Genomic DNA, 19,435 nt, shown 5'->3' on the forward strand with positions numbered 1-19,435 from the left:
CCCAGATGGATGGATCCGAGTTTCTCCAGCTATAGCTAGTCCATGGAGCTGGCATGATGGGATCACTTTTCCTGCACTCGCAGTGTTTATTTGTTCTAGTGTATTATACAAAGAGAAGTTTAGACAAAGACAGATTCCCATCGGTCTCATTTTTTTTTAAATCAAGTGAGCTGGTGCCTTGATTTCTCTACAGATGATCCAAGTATCAGGTAGGATTCATGTGGTTGGGTCCTTTTGAACACAAGTGATAGGGTATCCTTCAAACATGGGGTCAGATGCATCAGTATGTTTCCTGAGCAAACAGGCTGAAGGCTGGGCTGGCCATTTGCCCCTTGCCTGGCAGTGTCCCCTAAAAACTGGTACCGACTCCCCTTTACCTCTTGCATATGTTTCCTTGTTCCACAGCACATCCTCCGCCAGGGCCAAGCAGCTGTTCAAGTCTCCCACGAGCTCGATGTTGTCACAACAGAATATGAACAGGATACGATGGTGGTGAGTGGAGTTATCACCAGGCCTGGAACCGTCAAACCCATCGGGGTCCACACTCTGGTGAGAGGTCGTCTGCACCTCACTCTGGCCAACGTGGGTAAGGAGCCCAGGCCCCCCATCTTGCTACTTTAGCTCCAGGAGGGCAAGGAGAGGACTTTAATTTCTTTTGTATCCTCCTCTCCATCTAGACTAGTGCGAGAGATGTACCTAGCAGGTGCCCAGGAAATGCATCCTGAATGAATAATTAGGAGGGTTAATGAGATTGTCCCTCACAGGGAGTGTTCTGTTATATTTTAGCCTTGTGACTTTTCAGTATGCCAGTGAATCTATTAGGCATCACATTGGCCCACATTTTTTTTCTCATTCCTATTCCCCCTGTGTCCTTTGGACTGTCCTTAAATAAAGAGTATAGCTTATGAGAGAGCTTTTTATCTGTTTGGCCTACTCTGTGTGAATGAAATGCCAAGCACAGTGACCTAAGTGGGGGCCTTCACTGAGGAGCAGAATTAAAAAAGAAAAGAAACTGTCCCAGACTTTCAGGCAGCTAGGGAGGAGGAGAGAGGGGAAACACAGTTCTTTCTGACCTGGAGCAATGACCCTTTGTGGAAAGGAGTCATAAAAAAGATGTCAGTGAGAATCACAGACCAACATCCTGATGTTTCCCTCTATTTTATCCTTGTCCGAAAGCCCTGCCTGGGGACAGAGGTTACTCACAGGGCCTGACTTTGGGGAGAATTGAGTCTAGGTCATTTGGAGAGGTAAGGTTCATTTTTATTTAAGACTTCCTTTTGTTTGGACATGCCCCTGTAAGGGTGCACCTGACATAGCAAGGTATTGCTGTCTGGCCTTGGTCACAGAGTTTGACAGGCAGGGTGCAGAACTGCCCTTCCTCGCTTTGCTGACCAGGTACCTTTACAGAGGTTTAGGGCTGAGTTCCAGTGTGCTTTACTGCATTCGGTTAATGAAAAATTAAAAAAAGAAAAAAGACTGTCATCCTTTATTATTTTCCTGGGTTGGGAGAGGATTTGAGGTGGGGAGTTTTTTTCTTAGCAAAATGGAAAACATATTACTGGGGACTTTTGACCCTAGACAGGTCAGGGCCCACAGTTACATCTCTGGAGTTTTATGAGGAATTTTCCATTTCTTAAAAATCACCTGAATTTGAGCCTACAAGCCATCCGAAAGAGCAGCCCGTCCTTTCTCTGCACATCAGCAGCCGGGCCCTGTCCCTGGCAGCAGGAAGATGAGTTAATGCACAGTTCATTAAGTCTGGTTTGAGTTTTCTGCCTGCTTGTTTACAAATGTAAAATCGGAGGCAGCTTTGAAAACAGACAATATGGAAACCGCAGAACTCAATTAGGTTCTAGAGAAATAACGGAACGACGTGTGAGGAACAGGCATTATTCCAAAGCTCCCGGCAGCCCCAGCTCCAGAGTGACTAGGAACATTCTTGCTTCCTAGAATGTATTGGTTATTTTTATATTTAATTCACAAGCCCACGAATGTGCAGTGACTCCAGGTTTTAAAATCTTATCTTCAGAAGAAAGATTAGCTCTATTATGCGTTATCTTAAATTGTCATTTTCATACTTGGCCTGCAAGAGAATGATAAGCTCTTGGAAAAGAGAGTCTGAGATCCACAACCCTGGGAGGACCTAAATGCAAACTTAGAAAAGGGAACAGCTGAACAAAGGACAAATGCCGAATACAACACACTTTGTATCAGTGCAGCAGCTCTTTGATTTCTCCATAAATTTGGCTTTATTCTTTTTTTTTAAACTTTGTGGTTTTTATTTCTTTATAAAATTGGTTATTATGCATTGAGCAGCAGGACCACTCCTGAAAATTGGATGATGACTGTGTAATTATTCAGGACTACAGAAATGGAATAAAAGCCAAATGGCGGCATTCCTACAGGGAGATGACATTGGGGCCGGTCTGTGGCTGTCTTGTATTCACGCTCCATGTATCTAACTCAGATGCCAAGAACTGAATTTTTAACGAGAGAACTTTCTACTTTTCAGACTTTGTTCATTTTTTTCCTCTTAAGACAATCTATATTCCACCCCAATTGGCTACTTTTTCTTCCCTGAATCAATCAACAAGCATTTATTAAGGGCCTACTTGAGTACCATGGATTGTGCTAGGTGAGGGGCATATAAGGATAAAGAAGAAAACAACTCTCTATCGTAAGGAATTTAATTTTAGAGGGAGGACATAGGAAGGACATAGAAAAATATGCAGCATAAATATAAATAATTAAATGCTAATATGTACAAAGTATTTAAATACAAGATGGGGAAGGAGGGTCTTAGAAGTTTGACTGAGAAAAGGAGGAGAGATATAGAATGAAAGCTTGAGGGGACAAGCTGGGTCTTCATTTGCCACTTCCTGAGGGGTCTTTGGCCAGGCTTTCCCATCTACCTTGAATGTATTCCTTCTTTGTCTTTGCTTCTTAGAATCCTTAGCTTCCTTCCAGACACAATCTCCCATGGGAAACCTTGCCTGATTCCAAGAGTGATTGCTGCTGTCTCCTTCACCTCCACTGATCTTGTACTCACTTATCAGAGTCAATGCCTGGTTGGTTCCACTTTCTCACTTTTATATTTGTTGCCTTGACATACCTAGTATGGTTCCTGGCACACAGGCACTTTAAATGCTGGTTGGCCAGTTGATTGATTGAATATTAAGTATCTTCCCAGGAGAATGTAAGCTTCTTGAGGACAGGAGATGTTTTCCATTTTGCTTTTGTAGCTCTTGTGCCTAACAGGTTGTGTTTTGGTTTGTCCTTCATTCTCAAAGGAGACCATGACATCATGAAGATGTTGTCATGACTTGCAAGTGAATTGGATTTAAGTGAGGGAGGGCTGTGCAAAGTCACCAGCTGCACTTTCTCCTCCAGAGCCATCTGGGTCCAGTGGCCAGATATAGATCAGGATGATGGGGAATGGCCCAGGATGCAGTGGGGGACCTTGGCCTTTTTAAGCCAAGGTCTGAGGTAATGGTTCATTCAGTGATTAGGGCTGTTTAAGAAGTGAGTCAAGGGGGCAGCTAGGTGGGGCAGTGAGTAGAGCACCAGCCCTAGGGTCAGGAGGACCTGAGTTCAAATCCTGCCTCAGACACTTGACACACTAGCTGTGTGACCTTGGGCAAGTCACTTAACCCCAATTGCCTTGCCTTCTCCCCCACCAAAAGAAATGAGTCAAGGGATGGCCCCTTTAATCCAAAATCAAAGGAAAAAAATCAGAGTGGGAGGGGATGACCCTCACTACTGCCTCACACCTTGCCAGGCACAGAGTAGGCACTTAACTGCTCATTGGATGAATTGAATGAGAATAGTGGATAAGCCTCAGCTGTCCTTCCCTCAGATACTTTAAATTCCTAGTTATGGGAACCTCATAAATGATGAGATGATGATAATATTGTTAGCACTTGATGAGATCAACAGAAGAGAGTAGTATGTTTGTTTAACTGTGTACAAGTTATATCCCTTCCCCAGTAGAATCAATCAATTGATGAACATTTTTGAAGTGCCAGCTACTGGTGGGGATATTTTAAAAAGGGGAGTGGGGGCAAAAGAAAGGCCCTGCCCTCAGAGCTTACAGTCTAATGGGGGAGACAACGTGGAAACAAACATATAGAAAGCAAACTACATCCAGGACAAATAGGAAATAATTAACAGAGGGAAGGCGCCAGAATGAAGAAGGGGTGGGGAAGGCTTCCAGTAAAAGGAGGGATTTTAGTTTTAACTTAACAGAAGCCAGGGAGGTTTCTTAGATGTTTTCAGTGGCTGCATATCCAATCAGCCATATTCAAGAATCTTCTGTGGAGCTAGACTTTAGGGAAAATGATGCACTTTGAGGGTCACATATTTAGAGTTTGAAGCCAGTTTTAATTTCTTTTTAAAATATGTTAATGGGGAAACACCACAGATACAAGAGTAGTGCCATAGATGGTAGCCTATCTTGATACTATGAAATGCATTGCTGGAATCATAGATTGTAAACATTGGAGCCCTATATCATTATGGTCATGTTACTGTCATTCTTGTTAGAGAAGGATTTTGTCCACAGACTCAGTGAGGACCAAACCACATAGAAGGTTATCAGAAAGTTGCTTATGAGGGGATGAGTTTTTTGGACATAACCCATAATCACAACAGATAAAAATACAGATATACAAATACGAAAAATACAAACCAGCCCTCAGTCTTGTGCACTTTGCATGGTTATATTTATGGATTGGTTAGAAAAGAGGGAGAAGGTGCATAGTCATACCATTTTTAGACCATCTATGGGACATCAGCGTCTCTTGTGAGATGTGACTTTTCTCTAACGATCAAGAGTTGCCATATTCCTGTAGGGGTTGGAACTGCCATTTCTGCTTCTGTAGGAAGTGCCTTCTTATTGACATTCTCACCATAAATGAAACCTGAAGTCAGAGAGAAGCAGCAGTTAAGTGGAAGGACAAATTGTAGGATTTTCTCAGAGAACTAAAATTAAGGCATCACCAGCAGCACAGCCAGATGGTGCAGTGGATAGAGCACCGGCTCTGAAGTCAGGAGGACCAAATCCAGTTCAAATCCAGCTTCCAATATTTACTAGCTATGTGACCCTGGACAAGTGACTTAACCCCGATTGCCTCCAAAAAGAAAAGAAGAGAAAAGAATGCATTGCCAGATATCTTGTACTCTAAAGCACCAAAAAACTTTATTTTGTGGGTTATTTGGCCTTCTTCACTTCCAGGGTTCATGAAAACAATATGCCCTCTGACCACATGAAGTTAATTGCTGTTCATGGGCTAACATATTTTGTAGAGTATGAAGAAATAGTGATTAGCATCTCCATCTGCCCTGGAAAAATAAAGTGGATGAAAAACTACATTTTGCACAGTTTTTGACAGCTAGTATGATAGGCATGTAGTCCCTTGGTCTATTTGTCATCCCTATGCTGGCAAACCCCCTCATTGATATTGTGGATGTCATGGATATTCATATTGTGAGGAGCATTCACTGGCAAATGTACCTCACTTGCCTCAAGGGCCCATCTCTAAAGTCAGACTCAGGTCTACATTTCTATTTTGTTACCATGCTAACAGAAACCTAGGAAACAGTAGTCCAGAATCAGTGAGAGCATTTAATCGGAACAGAATTGGAAGCAGGATAGAATGGAAACATTCTCAGCACCCATCTCTCAGATGAATCCCCTCCCCCTCCCCTCTTTAAGGTTCTTCCTGCCTACACACTGGGGAAAACAGCAGAGTTTCTCTCTCCAGACTTACTCAGTCACAGTTCTTCTTATAGCTCTTTCTTCATACTTCACCTCTGCTGTGGCACTGTGTAGCCTCCATGGCGAGGTGTGGTCTCAGGTGCTTTCCATGGCTTTGTGGACTCATCTTCTCCAAGCTCAGCTGGCAGCCCACTGGTCTAACCTCTTGGATAGTCTAGCCCACCGGTCTAACCTCTTGGACAGTCTAGCCCACCGGTCTAACCTCTTGCTCATTCTACCCATGCCTCACTTCTAATTCCTTCTTCCTTGCCATGCCCATCTCACCCGTATCCATGGTACATTATCTTGCTGGAATTTGAAGTCCTAGCCCACCTCATGGGGAAGTAGCTAGTGCTTGCTACCCTATACCCTGAGCTGCACAGGCTTGTCCTCATCTGGGTCAGCTACCATTAAAGCATCTTGCATTGGTGCTGCAGATGGACAAAGGGCTGAGCAAAGAAGGGGAAAGGCAGAAAGAGAATAGGCCAGATTTCGTTTGGAGAATTGCATGATCCCAAGCTTCTCACTGTCATGAAAGGCCTAGTGGCACAGGGGAATCCAAACAATAGTGAGTAAACTAGAGGATGACCTCCAGGGCATTGGGAGGGTTCTCTGTAGAGGATTTATGGGAAGATGTGGATGAGAATCACGCGGGGGAGGAAGCCCAGCTGCCATGTGCTCCCTCTGAGAATGCCGGGGATCTGTCTATCAAACAGGGATATTCTGGGAGTTGGAGGAACAGTCGAGGTATTTTCTCCATCCTCCCGACCTTGGCCTTACAAGATGCTATGTTGTGGTATTAGAGAAAGCTAATGAAGGGAGACTGACTGCAGTGAGAGTCCAGGGGAAGCAGCAGCCAGGAGAAGGAGAAAGCCTAGATATTTCACGTCAGTAACATTTTGTGAAATTATTCTACCAGGGTAAAAAATGTCTGTTTGGTTTTTGCTTTTACATTTTATCAGACTGCAGATTTACTGGCTGTGCTCTTAGTTCATTTTAATACCTGTAATCCAGGTATTGATATGACATGGAGGCTTGGTGGCTCAGTGGATAGAGCACTGGGTCTGGAGTCAGGAAGACCTGAGTTCAAATCCAACCTCAGACATCAGTAGTTGTATGACCCTGGGCAAGTCACTTAACTTCTGTTTGCCTCAGTTTCCTCATCTGTAAAATGAGCTGGAGAAGGGAATGGCAAACCACTCCAGTATCTTTGTCAAGCATGAAGAGTCAGACACGACTGAACAACAACAAAAACAACCACGAAATCAGCGGATCTGGTTGTGTGCCTGCGATGTTCTTTGATCCCATGCCAAGAGGAGTGACATGGGCTGTATTAACCTGATTTCTCTTGCTCAGAGTTTGGTTCTTCTCTCTCTCCCTCTCTCCCTCCCTCCCTCTCTCTCTCTCTCTCTCCCAGGACTTGTATATGTTGCCACTTTCTGGCCCCTGTTGCCATTTGTACAAGTCATCCCAAGTTTCTCTGTCTTCATCCTATTTGCCATTTCTTATAGGACAATGATATTTATTCCATCACATTTTTATACCACCCTTTATTCAGCCATTCCCAAGTCAATAAGCATCCACTTTGTTTCCAGGTCTTTATTACCACAAAAAAACCAGAGAAGTGTAATATTTAACAGAAGGATAGAATTATTTGAAGAAGCTTGCTTGTTTTATGGGACTCTTGAAATCATTTTATCAAGCTCTTAGGAAGCTCTTAGCAGTTGGTGAGAATTTAGTAGAGTGCTATGGCTAACCTTGCAAAATTAGCAGTTACACGTTCTGGATTTTTGTGGGAGCTTATTCATCCTTCTTAAAGAGTAAGCTTGCTCTCTCAAAACCATTGTGTTATGGAGGAACTCAAGCAATTCTAACATCCATTGAGTGCAGGGTTTTTTGCCTTAAAATGTGCTTGTGGTTAAAGACAATTATATGTAAAAGCCTTTGAAGTCTCACATTTTAATGTGGCCCACAGCAAAGTTACAGAATTTAAAAGGATAATTTTGTGACAGTTTTGTTACAATTTTAAAGAGACTGTAAAATTCCACCCAGGTTAAGACATTGCAGATTTGTCTAGAGATCAGATGAATAAGAGTACCTGTGTCCGCCTACTTGGTGTCAGGTTGTTTGTCTCATCAATGCAAAAAGGTGCACCTCATGCCTCTTAGAAGTCAAGGATGTAGAAAACAAAAGATGAATGAGGTGAAAGCTAATGGCGTTCTTTTTACATGTCATTCTTTCTTTATAATAGAACAAATTGAAACCAGAGCTTGGGAGTAAAGGTTTTAATATGGTGTATAATTTAGAAGTTAGAATTCTACTATGTGTTTGCCTCTCATTAAGCCTTTATTAAAATTTTTTAAAAAAAACCTTCTTTGCTATTAATATATTCTTGTTACCCTTATGGGGGTGATTTCAATTTAGGTCATGTGTCTGAACAGAAATCAAATGATTCCGACTCATTGCCCCCTTCACGATCGCGGATCATTTCCTCTAACGATGGGACCGGTGGCTTCCACGGAGGCAGTCTTCTTAGCCTTGGAGGCCATAGAGGTAAGTAGAGGAGGGCATCTTGCTCCATACCTAGATGCTCCCTACCTACCCCGGGGTGGTAAGCAGAGAATTGAGGGGATAGTAACTAGAACCGTCCTTCCTTGGAAAACAGTGCTAACAGAACGTCATCCAGACTTAGCCCTGGAACATATGCCCTAAGTAATCTTACTGATTTTTCCAGTCACGTTTGTTCTCCTCATTAATCAAATGCCATGGTCTGTGTACTTGGTTCTGTGGAAATCAAGCTCTATTCTTTGACAGAGTAATTGGAATCCTGTGAGTGGCATTTGTTGTGGGTTAGCTAGCTGCTCACCTGCAGTGGAGCAGGAGGAAAAGATAAAAGAAACAGGGAGAGCATTGGATTATTTTAATAGGTTTGAATAGTCAATGATAGTCAATAAACATTTATTAAGCATTGCTCTGTATCAGACACTGTATTAAGCACAAGGGATACAGATGTGAAAAAGAAAGACAACCCCTGCCTTCAAGGAGCTTATCATCTAATGGGGGAAGATATTACACAAAAGAAAGCTGAAAGGGGGGCCTGAGAGGTACCTGAAGCAAGAGCATGGTGGGGAAGTCAAAGAAGTCCCAAACAGGTGCTGCCATAGAAGTCACAGGAGTCCACAATGAGTGAGCTGGGGTGGGAAATGAGGAAGTGCCATATTTTAGACACTCATGGGCATTCCACCCTTATGTTTGAGAATAGAAGACCTTGGGGAAGTCAGTTCCATCTACTGCGTGCCAGTCACTGTGCTAAGTTCTTTACAAATATTATCTCATTTGAGCTCCATAACAACCATCTGTAAGGTGAAAGAGCTGTGTGAACTGATCTCTAAGGTTCCTGCCAGCTTTAAATCCTATAAACTTAGCTTGGAAAATATCTTCCTTTTAGTGAAAAAAAAAAACTTTTTTGAGGGTTTTTTCCCTCTGTAGATAACTATAATAAATAATAAATTTGATACAACATGAAACAGTTGCCCCGTGTATTAAATCCAGAAAAGGCCTCGTAAGTTAATTCTCTAACTAGCTCTGCAGAGTATAGCTCTAGAGCTGGAAGGCACTTCAGAGACATCATCTATGAGGAAACTGAGGCCCAGAGGTGAAGTGATTGTCCAGGTTTACACAGGCTACTGCCTGTGTACATGGCAGAGCTGGGCTTTGAGCCTAGCTCCTGCGATCCCAAACCCATGGCCCTTTCCACTGTAGCACATTGCCCTAGATGAGGAAACTGAGACCTGAGCAGGGCTCGTTGGACCCAAGATCATACAAAGTGTAAGTTAACGGATCTGGGATTAGAATTCACGTCTCCTGATTCACAATTCCAGACTCCTTCCACTTTTCCTTCTTCTGTATTTGAAAATAATGGCTAGGACAATGTGGTCCTTGTTTGAGAAACCCTTCCTTGACACAGAGCCCCGGTCACACTTTGAGGGGACACTCCCTTTTCTGTTTTCATTGCCTCCACAGAGTTAGCAGCATCTGATAGCCTCCTCCCACGATATAGCTACCAACTCCCCTTATAAACAAGTGCGTTTATAAGATCCAAAGTGTGAATAGCTTTACTTATGGATGCAAGGAAACAGACATAACTTGTGTCAGGCAGGGAGACATTTTGGATGGAGAGCTGACCTTCAAGCCAGGAAGACCTGTGCTCCAGGCCTGCCTCTGACCCAAACCAGCTCTGTGATCGTTCGTGCCCAGGAGAGGCCAAGTATGCACTGAACTCCATTAGCATGGGGGGTTTGTGAACGGAGAGTTCCCTACACCCATGAAACTGCAGGCCTACTCCCTATCCTTCTCCTCCCAGTGTACCAAGATAATATCCACTGCTCAGAATAGGACCCGGACTCCGGAAGACCCGAGCTCAGACCTAGCCTTGGACACTTACTTAGAGAGTCACTTAAACAATAGCACCTGTCTTGTAGGGTTGTTATGAAACTCAAATGAGGTAATATTTGTGAAGAACTTAGCACAGTGACTGGCACACAGTAGGTGCTTAATAAATCTGTCCTTCCTTCCTTCCTTCCTTCCTTCCTTCCTTCCTTCCTTCCTTCCTTCCTTCCTTCTTTCCTTCCCTCCTTCCTTCCTTCCTTCTTCCCTCCTTCCTTCCTTCCTTCCCTTCTTCCTCCTTCCTTCCTTCCTCCGCCTTCTCTCCTTCCCTCCTTCTTCCTTCCTCCTCTCCTTCCTTGCCTCCTTCCCTCCTTCCTTTCCTTCCTCCTTCCTTCCCCTACTTCCTCCTTTCCCTTCCCTCCTTCCTTCCTTCCTTCTTCTTCCTTCCTTCCTTCCTTCCTTCCCTTCTTCCCTCCTCTTCCCTCCTTCCTTCCTTCCTTCCTTCCTCCTTCCTTCCTTCCCTTCCCTTTTCCTCCTTCCTTCCTTCCCTCCTTCCTTCCTTCCTTCCTTCCCTTTTTCCCTCCTTCCTTCCTTCCCTTCTTCCCTCCTTCCTTCCTTCCTTCCCTCCTCCTTCCATTCCCTCCTTCCTTCCTCCTTCTCTTCCTTCCTTCCTATTTCCTTCTTCCTTCCTTCTTCTTCCTTCCTTCCTTCCTTCCTTCCTTCCTTCCTTCCTTCCTTCCCTTCTTCCCTCCTTCCTTCCTTCCCTTCTTCCTTCCTTCCTTCCTTCCTCCCTTCCTTCCTTCCCTCCTTCCTTCCTTCCTTCCCTTCTTCCCTCCTTCCTTCCTTCCCTCCTTCCTTCCTTCTTTCCTTCCTTCTTTCCTTCTCTCTCTTCCTCTCCCTCCCATCATTGGATCAAAGGGTTTTTTCCCTGTCCCTGAAGAGTATGTGTTGTATAAACCTAACTTCTATCTTGCTTAGGCAGACCTATCTCTTCAGCCAAACTTTCCCCTCACCTCCCTACTATCCCAAATCCTTTCTACTATAAGATTGCTCTGTGTGTAATATAAAGTAACAAATGGTGTGATAATTTTTATAGATAATCCGTAATCTTAATTTGTTGGCCTTTTATTAGCATTGTGATAGAGTGCTAGAGTTGGAAACAAGAACATCTGGGTGCAAACCTGTCACCAGCACTTACTGTATGACCTTGGGCATCTTCTGAACGGGGATTATAAAACCCATAGAACCTTTCTCACAGAGTCAATAACAGGCTTGAATGAGGCAATTTATAGAAGTGTTTTGCCAACCCTTAACCATTACATGGTCAGTTATTAACATTATTATCAAACTTATAAAATACATTAATTGCAGTTTAATTCACCAGCTACTTAATAAGCCCCTACCATATAGAAGGAATGGGATTTATGAGCTGGAAAGTACTCTCTAAATCCAGTATTTTCACTTTAATGTTGAAGAAACTGATTTCTAGCCTTGGTAACTGATCTGTTCTAGATCGCATAGTGGCAAACCTGCAACCAGAACCCAGATCTCCGCATTTCCAGACCAGTGCTCTTTCTGTCCTCATCATAATTAAGAAAAGTTCTCTGAGTTTATATTTTAAGCTTCAGTCTTCAATCATCTGTCTCTTTTCCTCTGTTGACATAGATCCTTGTTCCCCTGTGATTTAGGAGAAGAGCTTTCAAAGTTGTCTTGGCTGAGTTCATCACCTTCTGGCCCACCTGGGCCAGACTTAGATAATGGCTAGGATAACATAATCCTTGTTTGAGAAGCCCTTCCTTGACACAAGGGACCTGGTCATGCTTTGAAGGAATGCTCCCTTTTCTGTTTTCATTGTCAGCACAGAATTAACAGCATCTGATAGTCTCCTCCCACAATATAACTACAGTTCCCCTTATAAACAGGACATAGATAAGTTGACCCTCAGATAAACGAAATAGGTGATATGTCACCAGGCATGTCTTTCAAACTGGCTTTAAACAATGCAACAGAGTTCTCTTCTCTGTGTTCCAGACAGAAAACGCCAGTGCTCCCAGAACACAGGCTGAGATCATTTAATGCCCCTGCCAATCACCCTCAGTGGTCCACACGGCAGGGGTGTACGCATGACTCATATCTGATGGCACCCTCCATTTGTTGATGGACAACAGAAATTGATGAGATGATGTTCTCATATTCCTAGAAGATGAGTGAAGGTAGACAAGGTGTCTCTGAATAGGAACACAGTTCCTGTACTTGTTCAGAACCAGAGAAGGAAGCCTGTGATAGCTGGAAATCCTGGCATTCCTCCTCTTTGCCAAAATGTAAAACTGGTCAGTCTGTTCTGAAAAGAATGTGGTGCTTCCTAGCTTAGAGATATCCCAACAGACCAGTCCCTCAGAACAGTTCTAGAAGTTTCCTTCATGTCTTCATGGAAGCCAGAAGGGGCACAGACAGAGCAGTTTCAGAATGAAAACTTATACATGAGAAAATCCTGATCTTCTTGGGTGTCTCAGGGACAAGCTGGGTGAGGAGAAGGCGCCACACTCCCCACCTTTGTTGATTTCATGCAAAGAACATTTGTTTGGAAAATTCCATTCCTTAGAATGACCTTCCTTCCTCTAGAGCCCCCTTTCTCAATAACTCTTATCCCACTTGTCTATTCACACCCCATCAAGACTTAAAATGATCATTTTTAGCAGTAGTTTAAGACATCTGAGCCAATTTCTGCATCTGGAAAGCAATTAAATAGCTTTAAAATAGAGTGGTGGGTCGCCTGAAAATAGCACTTGTTTACTTGTTCCAGAGGAAGGGTGGGTGGGAGTGGGGAGAAGAAGCTTAGTTCTGCTTCCTAGTGAGAAGAAGCCACACGTTTGATGGCGAACGAGAGGCTGGCATGCCATGGTGAGGTTCTGCTGACTCATTGTGTAGAACATTCAGTGAGTGCCCTGCGGGGTAATTTGGGGGTAGGCCACAGATGATTTATTTTATTCTGCATTTAAATTATTTTCTAGAAATACACTGTTTGTGTAAGGTGGTAGGTTCCATGGACTAACCTTATTAGTCATCAGCTCACTGATCCCTCAAGCCTCCAGCATTGTAAAGAGATGAGTAAGTGTGGCACACTATTCCCTTAATATGGTTTATAAACCATTGTACCTTCATAAAGCCTTATTTCTGTCTTGTGGAGGTGACCCAGAGTTCTTGAAGCTGTGCTATCAGAGAGCAGACTCTGTCAGGGTCTGCCAATATTGGAAAGGCTCCCAGGTCCATTTTAGCAGTACATGCAATAGCATCTCACTATGGGAACTGAATCACATCAATATTCACATTGTTGCTATAAATAAAACGAGAAGACAAAATGAGGTTGTAGCTAAGTGGAAGGAGGACTTTAAGTTTCTCTTGGAGAAGCACATAAGAGTTACTTTTTATCCTGTGTCAAAAGGCAACAAAGAAATATCATTTCATGAGATAGTTGGTCATCTCTTGTTGTAGCATAGGAAATAAATATTTGAAAAAACCCACCATGAAAATAATTGAAACTTATGGGGTAATATCTGTTACAGAAGAAAAGTTCTAAGAATTTTGTAAAATCTTCAAATTAAGTCAACATATACTTTATTACTAGTGACTTGAATACCAAAGTGGGTGAGGTGACAGTAAAAAAAATGCTGGAAATATTGCTTGGGTGTAAAAAACTAAAGGGGCTGAAAGTTTATACACTATGCAGATAGCTCCTGCCTTTATGTCATGAATATTTTATTTAAAAGACACTCAGGAAATGCCACACCTGGCAAACACTAATATTGTTATGAAAAATGAGTTTAGTTACATATATACTATCAGACAAGAAACCATTGGTTATTTGTTAGAACTCATTTCTAGATCAGCGTTGTACAATGGACCGTTGGCTTATTAGAGCAAAGATTAAAAGCAATACCGAATTGGACAGAAATAAAAATGAGAAGATATGATGTGTAATTGAGCCAATGCCAATCTGACCTACTTAAAACAAAGCCCTTAATGCTAAAAAATGAGAAGCAGATAAAAGAACAGACATCAATACAGTCACTATTTCCTAGGGAAGCTTAACTCATGTAAGTTAGTTGCCACGATGAAAAGACCAAACAAACCTAAAAACCACACCTGCCAGAAAACACTTGATAGATTTGCTGGGCAGAATTATGTGGCAGCCGAGAACAGTGCTGGTTTAGAATATAAAGTCACTTGTAAAATCTTACAATGGAGGACAGCAGAACATCATGGGTAGTATTGCCTCAAAAGAGTGAAAAGCAGGAAAGGGTAAACAAATTTATTAAAATCTTCACAAGAGGACTGAAGAAGCCATAACTTCTGAAACTTCAGGGGTGAAACTGGAAAGAAGGTCATAGACAGATGAAAAATTTGAAAACTACACCAAGATGTCTATAGCAAACTCTCTTCTCCATCAGTGATGGAGAATAGTCCACACTTGGACTCTGACATCTAGCCCAAGCTGTACTTAAAGCACAAGGAATTAGTAATGGTGCCCAGGAAGACAAAAATAGAAAAAGCAGATGGACTAAAATGAGAGGAGGCTCATGCTGGAAGTCACACAGTCTTGAGGGTGTTGAGGGATCCATTCTTAAGGTATCTGAGAGAGAAGATTAGAAAAAATAGATCTTATTTTTATGGAGAAAAAAAAGGCAAGAAAACATCAACTACTTACCTATAAGTATAATAGCCCACTTTTATAAATCTTGATGAGAATAATCTGCGTACATATTGAGGGCATATTTGATAAATGTGAGAAGGGTACAGGCAGGCTTTCATTAGTAGTATTCTTCAGCAAGACCAAATCTTGAAAGACTGAAGGCAGAGGGGGTGAGGAGAGGAGGGAGGGAGGAAGGAAGAGAGATCAAGAAAAGGAAAGAAAGAGAGAGAAAGCATTTTTTAAAACTTAATTTATTATTTTTAGTTTTCAACATTCACTTCCATAAGTTTAGATTTTCTCCTCCTCCCTGCCCAAGACGGCATGCAATCTGATATTGCCTTTACACATACATTCCTATTAACACATTTTCACTTTAGTCATGTTGCATAGAAGAATTAGAACGAATGGGAGAAGCCATGAGAAAGAAAACAAAACAAAAAAGAAATAGGCTGCTTCACTCTGCATTATGGCTTCATAGTTCTTCTCTGGATGTGGATGGTATTTTCCATCATGAGTCCTTTGGAAAAGTTTTAGGTCCTTGCATTGCTGAGAAGGGCTAAGTCTGTCAAAATCAGTCATCACACACTGTGGCTGTTACTGTATGCAATGTTCTCCTGGTTTTGCTCACTTCACTCAGCATCAGTTCGTATAAGTCTTCCCAGGTTTTTCTGAAATCTGCCTGTTCATCATTTCTTATAGCACAATAGTATTCCATTACAGTCGTATACCACAACTTGTTCAGCCATTCCCCAATCGAGAGAAAGCATTTATCAAGAACATATTATGTGCCAGGTATTCTGCCAAGTGCTGGGTATACAGATACAAGACTATCATTCACTGAGTCAAGGACCTTACATGCTAATGGAGGAAGACAACACTTAAAAAGGAGATGAAAGAGGAAGAGGGGACATGGGGAGGGGGGTTGTTGGCAAAATAGTGAAGAGAGTAGTTAGGAGCTGAGCCAGGTTAGGAGTTAGCTTGGCTGCTGTGGGTACTTCTTCAAATGAAAGAATACAAGATCCCATTATGCTTCTTGTTTTTGGACAAATAACAAAGCTTTTGATTGAGTAGAACAAAACATTTCCTTAAAGGGTCACCTAACACCAAGAGCTGTTTCATGCATATGAAATCATTAGATTCCTTGAAAGACCTAAAAAAATGTTTATGAGAACATGGAAAAGAAATATGTAAGACAGACATAAATATGGGTTATGACATGCAGCATTGGAGACAATACCCACAATGATGAGACCAGATCTCCATTAAAGTAATTTGAGGTAGGTACTGTCTATCTGTATAACTCCCATGTGGCTCCAAGAAGCTGTGGCAAGCACAGCCACACCCTAATAAAACCATCTTGGCAGACAGGCTGAACCAGGTTGAGGGGAACCAACAGGCCTCAAACCCATCAGTGAGCTAGGGGGATGTCTACTCTAAGCAAGTAAAACTTCTCCCAGCAGAATGGGTGGATGTCTGTTCCAGTGGCTATGAAGGCAGCTGAAGCAGGTGCTATGGGGAGCCTAGAGCTCGGTCACACGTTGAAGATGCCAAGGTTGTCCACTGCATCCTGAACCATCGCCAGTGCTCTTGACTTTTGTCTTGCCACTGGACTTTGATGACTCTGGAAGAGAGAGTGAGGCTAACAACTTTGTGCAATTTTGCCTTACTTAAATCCAGTTCATGCACAAGTCAAAAACATCACCTGTGCTGTCATTGATCCTTTTCAAAAACAAAAGACAAACAGCAACAACAGTAACATGCTTTATTCATTCACCTCCAGATTGTTTATATCGATTGATCCTCAGATTATTTATACCATACGTTTATGTTTGTCAAAGGCATTAAATGCCGTCATTGAGGATTTCCGAACAAGTTCAAATAGAAAAATTCCCTCTAGATGGTGACACCCTTCAGATGCTTCTGTTTGCAAATAGCGTGGTGCTGATTGCATCAATTCCTAGAACAATTCCTGAATGAGATCGGTAATCACTTCAAAGAGTTTGGCCCAATAATCCACATAGGAAAAACCTTATAGAAGGAGGATACCTGTGTGCAGACTATAGAGATGGTTCATCAGTACACACACACACACACTGAAAAATATACTGAAAAAATACATTTTGGACATATGCTGTCAGTAGATAATCACTGAGCCCAATATTACATAGGAGAAGAGTAGGTTGGATTTTATTAGAGAAATTGCACGGTGGTGCTTCTTTCAAAAACTCAACTGCACCTTTTCTTGCCTATAAAGCATAATTTTATTTTACTTTAATATGCTGTTACGTTGGACATATTTCATAAGACTTTTTTGAAACTGTAGTCACTTATTAGTGGCACACAATAATCATTCAAACTTTCTACGTAATAATCACTGGTCAAACTCCATACCCCTCCCACGTGCACGAATCTGCGTTGCAAGGGTGTAATAGCAAGTGAAGTGGGACTTTTTGTTTTGCTCTTTTTGCTTTTGGAGTTCTAGTTCTTCTCAGCACTAAGGTAATCAGGTGCCTTTGATTGAGACTTGCCTTTGTTTGAATCAAGCATCTTTGATTAATTAAGAGTCTTTGATGACCTGCTTAAGTCACAAGGAAGTCACATGAGTTTGAGTCACATGGCTGTGATGCCCTCTGTGGGCTGACCCTCAAGAAGTGTATATATACTCTGAGGTTAGCATTTTGCTTCAGGGGGCTCACTCATTGGAAGAGCATTTGTGTGCTTTGTCCAGACGAGACTCTGGGTAGCTGTTAAAGAGCCCCCTGGCTTTGAAAACCCAGATGTTGGTCCTTCTCTCTCTGTTAACTATGTATGTATTGCTGTGGTCAGATAGAAACCTGTCTGTTGACTTGTGTTATTTTCTCCGAAATTCAGGTTGCTGACTTTTTCCCCTGAACTAAGTGAATGATATATGTATGTTTAATTAAAGTAAGATTGTTAATCCCTTAAAATTGCTCTCCTTAGAAAAGCAAATCAAAAACTTGTGCTGGCAGCCCTCCTGTGTGCTGGTACTATTGGTCTTACACCTGCACAACAGCTGCAAGCAGCATTGTTGTTACAAAGGGTTGGACTCAGAGTTGACTCAGTTTTTCTCCTCGTTCTAGCATATGAAGATGTGATACACCCTTTCACTTGCTAAAAAGCAGGACTTGTATTGTGGGCAGTTGAGTGCTGTTTCTTTGTGGTAGGACAGTGAAGACCAGAGCTACAAGGGCAGGAATATGAGGGGACTTTTGTTGGGTAAAGGGGAGTCTCCAGGTAGACCAGCAGCAACTGGGGAATAAGTAAACAACATCTCATTGTGGACAGACAGCAGTCTCCCAGACTCAGTGTATAGAAGGCATTTTTCAGTTTGTGCTCTCTAACCCTGAAATGGCAGACTTGTTTCCATTCCACATGATACTTAGAGATTCCTCCTAAAAAAGGAATATATAAGAAGAGCATATGGCAGTTGTTAGCTGAAAGCAAAACTCAGAAGAATAAGGTGGAAATAAGGTGTAGGGGGAAAGAGCGATGCAGAACACTTGAGTTGCAATTAACTCCTCTTCTGCGTTTTCACTGGCATGCAAAACAGTCCCTTGTAGAAGTAGTTCATGTTTTTAAATTCTAGATAGGCTTTAGTCTCTTACATAAGTGTCTGAAAGTTACTTACATTGAAAAGAAATGAAACCATTAGTGCCTTTCTACAGTGGTGACCATGGCAGGAAGATCAGGGCAAACACAAAACAAGGAATGGAGTTTTTCCAAAGCTTTGGTGTACAAGTCTGGGAGGAGTTGATTTCCATGCACACACCTGGGTTCCCTTTCCTGTAGGAAATCCAAGGGGAGCTGTAAAGGACGGAGATATATAAAAATGAAGCTGACACCCCCTTCCCCCATCCTGCCCCTGAAGTTTAGTTTCTCTGCATCTCTGTTGCCCTGCACTGTGCGATGTCCAGGATGTGAGGTGGCCTCTAGGCAGCTGCATGATCAGGGCCACTGTCTTTTTATGATTCATCACGCGGTGTATCAGATTCTGTGATCTGAATCCTTCATTAGGCTGTGAGCTCCTTGAGGGTGGTGGCTGTTTTTTTTTTGCATTTTTGTGTATCTGTAGCATTTAGCACAGTGCCTGGTACATTTGTTGTTGTTCACATTGTTCAGTTGTGTCTGGCTCTATGAGACCCCCTGGAGTCCGTGGGGTTTCTTGGCAAAGATACTGGAGTGGTTTTGCCATTTCCTTCTCCAGTGTATCCCCATTTTTGCAGATGAAGAACTGAGGCAAATAGGGGTTAAATGGCTTGCCCAGGGTTACTCAGTAAATGTCTGATGCTGGATTTGAACTCAGATCTTCCTGACTCCAAGCCTGGGGCTCTATTCATTGCATTACCTAGCTGTAAGCCTGGTACATAGTTGGCACTTAATAAATGTTTATTGACTGACACCTCATCAAAAGTCATTTTAGCCAATATGCAGGCAAGCTTTGGATTACTAAGGAAGGATCTCATAGTGAAGTACAGAAAAGTTTAGAACTAACAGTAGATGAATTATGTCTCATTCTATTATGTCAAGTGCTCCTTGATAAGTCCCTTGGGCCATTGTCTGTTGTTATGTTTCCAGTCATCACG

At 42.4% G+C, this 19,435-nt stretch overlaps 1 protein-coding gene across 1 annotated transcript in view; it reads left to right on the forward strand.

The window, feature by feature from the left end:
* Window positions 1-19,435, forward strand: part of NPHP4 (nephrocystin 4) — a 161,947-nt gene that overhangs the window by 114,863 nt on the left and 27,649 nt on the right. The window contains 2 exon segments of the mRNA XM_036747336.1: window positions 406-586; window positions 8,180-8,308. Coding sequence (XP_036603231.1) covers window positions 406-586; window positions 8,180-8,308 — 310 coding nt within the window.

This window comes from Trichosurus vulpecula, chromosome 2, assembly GCF_011100635.1.
Source record: "Trichosurus vulpecula isolate mTriVul1 chromosome 2, mTriVul1.pri, whole genome shotgun sequence".
In the NCBI taxonomy this organism is placed as follows: domain Eukaryota; kingdom Metazoa; phylum Chordata; class Mammalia; order Diprotodontia; family Phalangeridae; genus Trichosurus; species Trichosurus vulpecula.